This window comes from Lactuca serriola, chromosome 5 (assembly GCF_051521515.1).
Source record: "Lactuca serriola cultivar US96UC23 chromosome 5, Lser_US96UC23_V15, whole genome shotgun sequence".
Taxonomy (NCBI): Eukaryota; Viridiplantae; Streptophyta; class Magnoliopsida; order Asterales; family Asteraceae; genus Lactuca; species Lactuca serriola.
The window spans coordinates 295,095,621-295,105,971 of record NC_136412.1 but is presented as its reverse complement, the minus strand read 5'-3'; the positions used below and the strand labels follow the sequence as shown (position 1 = coordinate 295,105,971).

The window sequence follows — 10,351 nt, the reverse complement described above, 5'->3', positions numbered from 1 at the left end:
AACTGAGACAGATATTTAGACAAGCTAAATTTAAAACATACATTGTTCCAAAACAAACATTGTTTTATATTACAAGTACATTATGTTCATAGTATAATTAATATACTTAATTTTAAGAGTATATTTCCAACTTGATTATGCTCAGCTGGTTCCTTTTCTGTAAATATCTACAAGCCATTTACAAATATTAGATTAACATTTAAGTATCAAGTACCTAAGTGTTATATGAAAAGTATGAGTTCTATCTAGTAGATACCTGAAGTACTAGTCTCTTCCAGACGTTCTTTCTAGATAAGAGAGGCATATCTTCTTCCAGTGTTTAGTTTCTCCACAAAAGAAACATGATCCATCTATGTGGGTCTTATTGGATTTCTTGGGCTTAAAGGTGACCGATCCATAAAACCTGCGCCTCTTAGATCACACAAGATGACTCTTTTAGCCTTGCACTATTCCAAATGTTTTAACTAGTTTAAAACAAAATATCACTGTATTTATTGGAATATTTCTTAACTTGTTATATCCTCATATATATATATATATATATATATATATATATATATATATATATATATATATATATATATATATATATATATAAATTATTCAAGACTTCCTGGAAGTTAGGAATAACTATTTATAGTTTGATGTTAGAAACATTTTAGCATCACAATGATACCTTTACCGGGTGTCATCTTCAGGTCAGTTGCTCAAAGCAAATAGTTTAGTATTAGGACTTTTAAGAGTATACAATTTCATATCTCTCACGAGATTCTCTTTTAAGACATGAATCCATTCATTCAAGTTGTATTTAGTGATTTTTTTAATTAAGTCATTTATAGAAAATGACAAATCATGGTAATGAGAATGTATTATTTGTCTACAAAATTTTAACAAAATTCATTTAGTATTTTCAATATTTAAACTCTTCAATAATTAATACCCTCAGTTTCCAAAAAACATTAATCATCAAAGTCTAGGATCCAAGTTGCAAAACAAATAAATTGTTAGGTGACCTTTATCTCATTTATTTGAATCCAACTCGGTAGATATCGATTATAAATTATATCTAACTATATAACTCCTAGATTTATGGGATCACTAAAAACAAATTTAATTAAACATGTTTGATCCCATCTATGCCTTAGAACTCTCTTGCTTAGGTAATCTTTATCACAAAAGAGTTATGATCAAATCATTCAATTTGAAAAACATGTGTAATCGGCCTATAACTTGGTTACATAAATCGCGAAGACACCCCGACCATCAAAAGATAATACTAAGAGGTTAGGTGACCTTTATCCCACTAGTACATACAAGAGATGTGCTAGTGTTCTTCAAGACAAATTGCATAGATTTGTGGTTTTAAAGGATCTTTTATATGTTTTATAATTCTAGTTTTAAAAATATATGATATCATGATAATTTCATGCATCCATGTAATCATGGTATTGATTTTCCAAAAAATCACATTTAAGGTTCAAATATAAAATCCAGTTTTATATTTTGATGCAGTTCAATTTTAACGATAATATCCAGTATTGAGTTTGAGTTTGAGCCATACGGAACCTTATTTATTACTTAATCAAATTTCCTTTTATTATTAATATTTTGGATTTTGAATAAGTTATAAAATCATCATTTTAGACTTATAACATAAGCAAATTTATACCCACCAATGATCATCTTGTAAGTTGTAGAAAGATTAAACACCAACCAAAGAAATGATGAAGAAATAACAACCTTTTTAGTTCTTTAGGTCCTCTTGGGAGGCTTGGAAGTTTATGGAGAATGATAAACTTTAGAGACACCAATAATGACTCAACTTGATGTAGAATGTTAGTTCTTTTGTATAAAACTCTTAAGACTCTTAAGCTTGAAGTTCATAACCAATATGAACTTCAAGAGAGCATAAGATAAGCAATTGTTGTTCAAGTTTAAACTCAAAACTAAAGAGAATGGGATAGAGCATGCATGTTACGGTTAGTAGACCAAAGAAAAGGAAAGAGTTCAAGCCTTCATAAAGCACTTTGTTTACCCTTAAGTCCTTAACTCTTTTAGTCATCCATGCACCTACACCTAAGTGTCTCTTATGCTTCTTAAGACATGTAATGATTTTCATTTAAATAATCAAAAGGCCATAACATGCTTCCTAGAAGCATGCTGCGATTTTTATATATATATAAAAGTCAAACTTTGTAATTTTTATAAAATCTTTTATAAAAATCGCAGCATGCTTCTAGGAAGCATGTATATAAACCTTAACCTTTTGGTAAACTACAAAAAATCCTTATGATTCAAAAGTTGTACATGACTTAATAATTCATACCATATGAATTATGTAATGTTACTTGCTAATGAGGTATATTCACAAGAAAACGTCTTGGCTTATTACTAAATAAGGTATATTCAAAACTACACCCCTTTGGTTGACAAGGCCCTTTAACCAAATATGCCCTCCTTATTTCATCCATTTGATTAGGATTATAAGATGTAATCTTTGGCCTATCCCCCGGATCCGAAGGAAGATCATTCAAATCAAAAGATCGTGTCACTTTTGGTTTTTGAGTAGCTTCATTAGATTGTGTTTCTTGTGGTTTTGGCATATGTTGATTAGTTTGTGGAACTTGGTTACTTTCATTAGCCCTATTTTTTTGGAAGTTCCTTCACCATTGTTGTCTCCAACATCTAACTGTCTTTTGAAAAACTTTTAATAACAACATACAATCAAAATATATGAACTATAAACTTGATTTCAAGTTTCAACAACAGTCAACAATTAACAACCTACAATCAAATTATCATTTATCAAGATATATCAACAATAAACTTGTTTCCAAGTTTCAACAACAAATGAACAAATAGCAGATAGCAACCTAGAATCAAAGTATATCAACTACAACTTGATTTCAAGTTTCGACAACAAATAATCATTAAGTATTAACCCTAAGTCCCTAATTTAACAAAGTTAATTGGTAATTTCTAACTTTTCAAACATAATGACAAAAAAATGGAATTTGAATTAACCTAAATACATAATAGGATTGAGTATTTTTTTTTATATACTAACTTGTTTCATTGTTATGGAGGAGCCGAGGAGAAGGTCGTCGGAATTGATAAGTCGACGATCGAGGCAATTGTAAAGACGATTCATGGCTTCAATAAAGACATGATGTCTATGAGAGGATGAGTCGATAAAACATAATACGATTCGACAATTGAGAAGTCGACGACGGACGATCAGAGAAGGATTAGGAGTATACGTCCGATTTTTTTCATTAAACTAATTGGGCTTAATACCTCTTTGTTTTACTAAACTAATGAGTGTGGGCTTAAAAATTTTGGACCATTTGGGCTAGTTTGTATTTTGGAACATTTACAAATAACCTGAAATTTTTTAGGGGAGCCAATTTTTTTCCGATATAAAACCGCAACGTAAAACAAATTTTTTCCAAAAAAATCAACACTACTAAATTTATCTTGAGGGGTATCCCGGGATACCCCGGGATCTATAGTGGATCCGCCATTGACAGAAGTAAAACACATAATCAAGTAGTAGACTAGATTAAACATGATTAAATCTAGGTAAACCCAAAGATTGATGTTTAGCTCTTGCTCTAATCTCTCTAACTTTTGATCTAATCGTATTCTGGCTTCTAAAGGTTCTTAGAAGGGTTATTGTTACCTTATAATTACAACTCTCCATAATTGCTCTCAGATTTCAACCTAAATCTGTAATTTATAGTTGCCTAAAATTGGTCTCCACGTTGTGGCAATATGAGTTCCACGTCGTGAGAAACATATTAATCTCGTATATGCCAAAGCTTCCATGCAGGTCTGGAGAAGGTTTTATAATTGACACATAGTCACATTGTGAGAAATAGATGTTCACGACATGAGAAAGTCTTCATGCATGAATTTGAGAAGATTCCAATCGCAACGTCGTGGTATGTAATTGTTCGCGACGTGGAAACTTCATTATGCTCGATTTTCTTCTCTCTTTTCCTCTTAATGTACGCTCCAACCTCCAAGCTTCCAACTTTCTTCAGTTTCATGCGGTTACAAAAAAGAATTTAAACTATATAAATATCAAATATCTTTATATTCAACCAAAATATAACTCAAATGTATTAAAATAATGCATAAATACGACACTATCATATGTCTAAAAATGTTATTTCATTTCATGCATTATATAAACAATGATTTCAGTTTTCGTTTGATAATGCAAAGAGTGATACTTTAGTTTATAAAGATGGTTGTTTTAGGTTTTTGGGGGTTTCTAACCCTAGTTTCCTTTAAATATGAGATTAACCATCAAACAATGATTTAGATGGATTTTTACCGGTAGGAATCCTCTTTACATAATCATGTAGATTTCATTTAATCAATGAATGTCAAATTTCATATTGATTGATGGGATTAAGTGTTTTCATCCCTAACTCATTATTTGAGTTGTACATTGACAATAATGACTTCTATACGAGCTTATAAACTATTTGGAGATGTCAAATACAATAGAATGGGTTACTATATGATTTCCCTAGTTATATACTTATATGATGATGTTAATTATGATTATATAGTTCCATTAAACTAATTATTAGAATTACGATTAAAATGTAATAAAATGATGTTTGAAGTGAACCCGAACTCAAATAAGGATTTTGTTTGGCAAATTAATCATATATTTATAATGTATAATGTGTTTTGGATTGTGGAAAGAGTATTTTAAAATACTTATATGAAATTGTAACTTTAGTGAGAAATTAGAATCAACAAAATACCTAAGTTGTATTGTAATCAAAATGAATGAAATAGAATGATAATTTGTTTGTTTATTTAAATTGATTTTTAGGGTTGGTCTCAATTACCATCATCACATAGGATATTCTTAACATTTCATTGTCAAACTATAGTTTGACACATGCACATACCAAAGATTATAGATGACTTTTGGGTAAAAGATAGAAAAGACATTTTCAAAGGCCATAGTTTTTGTAGTAATCTTGAACTATATTTTGATTACTAATTGATGTTGCCTTGCTTATTTACATATTTGAAGCTTAACATGTTTTTGACTATATGACCGTAAGATTTTTTGCATTTTAAAACTCCAAAATTGTTTTAATTGAAATCAAATCAAATCAAATATTATAATAATATTTAACCTGGTGGTCTAGATTAGATTTTTTCGAGTTATCAAAATCTTTTGGATGTCAAAAGATTGTCTATATCACATCAAATTCAAAATTAAAATGCCTCATTTGATATTTTTATATTGGATGACTTGTTTAAATCATTTATTAAATTTGGGTAGGCTCCCTACATCATTCTTTTTTATTATCAACAAATTCACACCTTCATTTATTTACTTTAAAATCATATATACATGGAGTAAAATATACATACCAAACTCTCTCTCAATTAATTTCATGGGGCCAAACATTGCTCCTGATTTAGAGCAATGTTTAAAATCATTTATTATCTTAAACAACTTATGGGGCACCCCTGCGAGTATCCAAGATTCAAAGCAACCTCCTGCATCTTGTTCTAGAGAACGAGGTTCATTAAATGTGTCTTAAACACTTTAGAATAAACTATAGTAATCAATAGAGAGTTCTAACTTCTAAATTCCAATTATATCCATCATTGACTCAATAATTTTGGTATTATTCAGAGACGTGGGACACCCTTGTCATTACTTTAAGCATCATGCGCCTTCGAGGTTTTGTTTTTTTTTGCTAGCTTCACTTCCATTTTCCGATCCCTTCTTTTTCCGTTTGGCTGTTCTTTTTTGTTTTTCTTTACACAGAAAATTAACCTTATTGTCCAAATAGTGTGATCCGATTGCCTTTGCAGGCTTTCTACACCCTACTTTGTTTTCTTTCTCTTTCCATCATGCATTTTTTGTGAAATCCTGACCAAAAGTACTCTGCCTTTTTGGGCTCTGATATGCAAAAAAAGAAAAAGTTTCACATTTTCTTGTTTGTTAAAACATAAAACTTGAAACTGTGTTGTTGGGTGTTTGGTGATTTGAAGATTTCGGTAATTGGGGTTCTTTCTTTTTTAGTAATTTATTCACTTTCCATCATGCATTTATAGTGAAATCTCGACCAAAAGTACTCTCAAGAGACCTTTTGGGCACTGAATTTCGAAAAGGTTACCACATTTTTCTTGTTTTAGAACACAAGAATATGGAATCTGCTGGTGGGTGTTCGATGATTTGAAATTAGTTGAGTTTCTTCGATATTCGATCCTGCATTTTGTAAAATCTTGACCCAAAGTACTCTAAAGATACCTTTTCGGCTCCGATTTGGGTAAAAGAATCGCCGCATTTTCTTGTTTCAGCACACAACAAAGCGAAAATTGTTGGTGGGTGTTCAATGATTTGAACAAATAAGGAAATCGGGAATTTAGGGTTCTTCTTTTTAGCAATTCTTGCTGTTTTTAGGCACTCACAGTGAAAATCTTAGCTAGTTTTGGATCCATTCCTTGTTTTCTTGAAGAAAAAAAATGATGAAGAGACAAAAGAGTGGAACAGTTAGAGATCAAACAGGAGAAAGAGTTGTGCTTATTGCTGTGAAAGCATCAAGAGAGATTCCAAAAAGTGCTTTTATTTGGGCTTTAACACATGTCGTTCAACCTGGGGATTGTGCTAAGTTGCTTGTGGTCATCCCTGCTCACACTTCAAGTAATCCGTTAAACCCTATTTTTATGCTCCATCTGTTTTTGCTTCAATCTAGGGCTCATAACTTCTCTCTGATCTTTCAAAATTGTCAGTTTGACTTTTTAGGGTTTTAAATTAGGCTTCATTAGTTCTCTATGTTCTTGCGAAAATATCAGTTTGACTTTTGATTTGATTTCCAGACCAAAATAACAAATCGATGGAGTTTTTTCTTGATCATGAACTGGGTTTCGTTCTTTCAGGTCACAAATTATGGAATTTCTCAAAATTCAACAGTGATTGCACCACTGGGCAATGGAAACATCTTTCCGGCGATGTTAGGGATCAGAAGGATGACATCACGGAATCGTGCTCTCAAATGATGTTTCAACTCCATAATATCTACGATTCAGATAAGGTCAGTCTTGTTATTCTGTGTTTTCTTGCTCTTCTCAAAATCGTGTTAAATACAAGTTGTAGCAATGTACTTTCATTGTTTATTATCATTATTATTTTTATATTTTGAAAAACTACCAATCGTAGAATGTGATTCAAATACGAAATATTTCTCATGCGTGGTTTTTTTTTGACACATAATCTTTCCACTAAATTTATCAAACAGGCAAAATGCTATTAACTATCATTACCAACTTTTAAATTTTTTTTTTGATGGTTCTTAATAGATAAAGATGAAGATCAAAGTCATATCTGGCACCCCATGTGGAGTTGTAGCTGCTGAAGCAAAGAAAACCCGAACACAATGGGTGGTTTTGGATAAGTAAGCAACATACTAAATTATAAAAAAGACCTCAAAAAAGTTAAATGCAAGATATAGAAAAAAAACTTTCATCGACTTGTTTCATCACATCTACTCAATTATAGCAATGTCATCAAAATACAAAGCAATTTTCTCTGCTATAATTGGGTAGATTCTCAAAATATAATGTTTTAATTAGAAAAAAAAATAGAAAGTACGAATATGCAAATTTTTGTCCCACCCAAAAAGGTAGAACGGAGATTCGACCATGATCTTTGGACTCTTGTATGTGTAAAAGACGTAAATGCCCTCCTACTTTTTTGATGATTTTTGTCAACAGGAATCTGAAGAAAGAGGCGAAAGCATGCATCGAGGAGCTAGAATGCAACGTGGTTGTGATGAAAAAGGCGCGTCCAAAAGTACTTCGCTTGAATTTAGTCGGATCGCCAACAAAAGACCCTGAAGTTTTAACAACATGTCAAGAACCACCCCCGGATTCTTCCAAAGAAGATGAAAGTACTTGGAACACAACTAAAGTCCCAAACGTAACCCCAGTAAGCAGTCCCGAACATCTATCATTCACCACAACCGAACACGGAACTCCCTCGTTATCAAGCTCCGACCTTGGATTCTCCCCGTTTCTCATTTCCGATCACGATTGGGACACGAAAAAAGACGGAATTCACGATTCCGACTCCGAGAACCCGAGTTCCTCCCCGTCCACAAGCTTATGTTCATCGGATGAATTCTCAATTGAGAAAAGTTTCAAACATTTAAACGTGAAACCTTTGATAAATCCAATCACAAATGCACTCCGTTTGAAATTCTTTGAAATCGATAACCGACCCGAAAAGGCAACCAAGAATGTGAAGAACATGATCCCGTTAACGAGACACGTGTCTCCAAAATCACCTCCACTTTGTTCGATTTGTCAGCATAAAGCTCCCGTTTTTGGAAAACCTCCAAAATGGTTTGGATTTGGGGAGCTTGAAGAGGCTACAGATGGATTTTCAGGGGCTAATTTTTTAGCGGAAGGTGGGTTTGGATCGGTGCACCGGGGGGTTCTTAAAGATGGCCGAATGGTTGCAGTTAAACAACATAAGATTGCTAGTTCTCAAGGTGATAATGAGTTTTTCTCAGAAGTTGAGGTTTTAAGCTGTGCACAACATCGGAATGTTGTGATGTTAATTGGGTATTGTGTGGAAGATGGAAGACGGTTACTTGTTTATGAATATATTTGCTACGGGTCTTTGGATTCTCATCTTTACGGTACAAATCTAGCACGTTTTTCGTAAATTAAAGTAAGACAGGACAAAACAGACCGAAACTGAAACCGATGTCGCTGGGTAAAAAAAAAATTGTACACCCAAAAAAGGTGTCTGGTCTGTGGAAAAGACGTAAATGCCCTCAAAATCCCGATAATGTCATGTCCTTGGTAACAAAATGAGATTGATGTCAATTTTTGCAGGGCACAATCACGGGCTGTTGGAATGGTCTGCCCGACAAAAGATTGCTGTTGGGGCTGCCCGAGGGTTAAGATACCTTCATGAAGAATGTCGGGTCGGGTGTATTGTTCATCGTGACATGCGTCCAAACAATATTCTCCTAACTCATGATTTTGAAGCTTTGGTATGTATCAATGTTCCAGAAAAAAATAAAAAATACATACAGTTTGACTTTTGAAGTCAACACTTAACGAGATTTGCGTTTGAATTTAGGTTGGAGATTTTGGACTTGCGAGGTGGCAACCGGATGGAGAAACGGGAGTGGAAACAAGAGTAATTGGAACGTTCGGGTATATAAAATTTAAAGAACGAGTTAATAGAGAAATTCAAATTTTGTCCTTGTTTATTTTTCTCACATGTTTTTAAACATTATCGATCCAAACATTTATTAACATGTTTTTTTGTTTTTCAAGGTACTTGGCTCCGGAATACGCTCAGAGTGGTGAAATTACCGAAAAGGCCGATGTGTATTCGTTCGGGGTGGTGTTGGTTGAGCTCATTACCGGACGAAAAGCTGTCGATATAAACCGACCAAAAGGTCAACAATATCTTACTGAATGGGTACGAGTTTTGGAACACTTTAGGCATGTTTTGTTCGTGGATTCCGACGGAATTCGAGATTCCATTCCATAGCATGTTTACTTTCCATTCCGGACGAAAATCCGTTGATATGAACTGACTTTTCTTTTTTACAATTTTACAGGCACGGCCATTGCTTGAGGAGGTGGCTATTAGTGAATTGATAGATCCGCGGCTTAAAGACGGATATTTGGAGGCAGAGGTTCGATGCATGGCACATTGTGCCTCGTTGTGTATCAGGCGGGACCCACATTCGAGACCTCGGATGTCTCAGGTTCTAATCTAGAACCCTGGTCTAACTTCACTAGCTGTAAGATGATTTTGTACTGATTTTGATTTTTTTTTTGGGGGGGAAACAGGTGCTTTGGATGTTGGAAAACGACGATATCAAGTGATAGATATGTATGGCTGGAGCAATAGTTACAGTACAAATGGTCCATAGATGGTTGAAAAATAGACATTCTATGCATTTATTGGAATACTTGTACATATATATATACGTATTATTTTTATTTCTTTTATTTTTATAAATTCTTTTACTTTTTGGTGGAAATTGCATAAATAAAATTATACGAGTACTTATTTTTTGTATTATGATTAATAATATTTGACAATTTACCTTTGAAGTGGTAGGTTTGAGTTGTTAAAAGGGTTGAAAAACGCGGTTTGAGTTGTTAACTGGTTGAAAAACGCTCATAATGTATTTCTATAAATGTAATATTTTCGAATCGTTTTATTATATAAAGTTGTTATCGTGATTATTTTGGATCTGTAATCATTCGAAAAGATAATTAAAGGAATGATGTTAATTCAACCGATCTACCTACCCAAATAGTTATTTACTGT

The 10,351-nt window shown here is 33.0% G+C and overlaps 1 protein-coding gene across 1 annotated transcript; it reads left to right on the top strand.

Moving 5' to 3' along the window:
* The first annotated feature begins 5,686 nt into the window (after positions 1–5,686).
* Positions 5,687–10,083, top strand: LOC145054685 (inactive protein kinase SELMODRAFT_444075-like). Its single transcript, XM_079002938.1, has 9 exons — positions 5,687–6,691; positions 6,928–7,082; positions 7,348–7,442; positions 7,762–8,690; positions 8,890–9,050; positions 9,140–9,216; positions 9,340–9,487; positions 9,630–9,779; positions 9,865–10,083. The coding sequence occupies exons 1-9, from the start codon at positions 6,514–6,516 to the stop codon at positions 9,898–9,900; spliced, it is 1,929 nt and encodes a 642-aa protein (XP_078859064.1). The 5' UTR covers positions 5,687–6,513; the 3' UTR covers positions 9,901–10,083.
* The last annotated feature ends 268 nt before the right edge of the window (positions 10,084–10,351 follow it).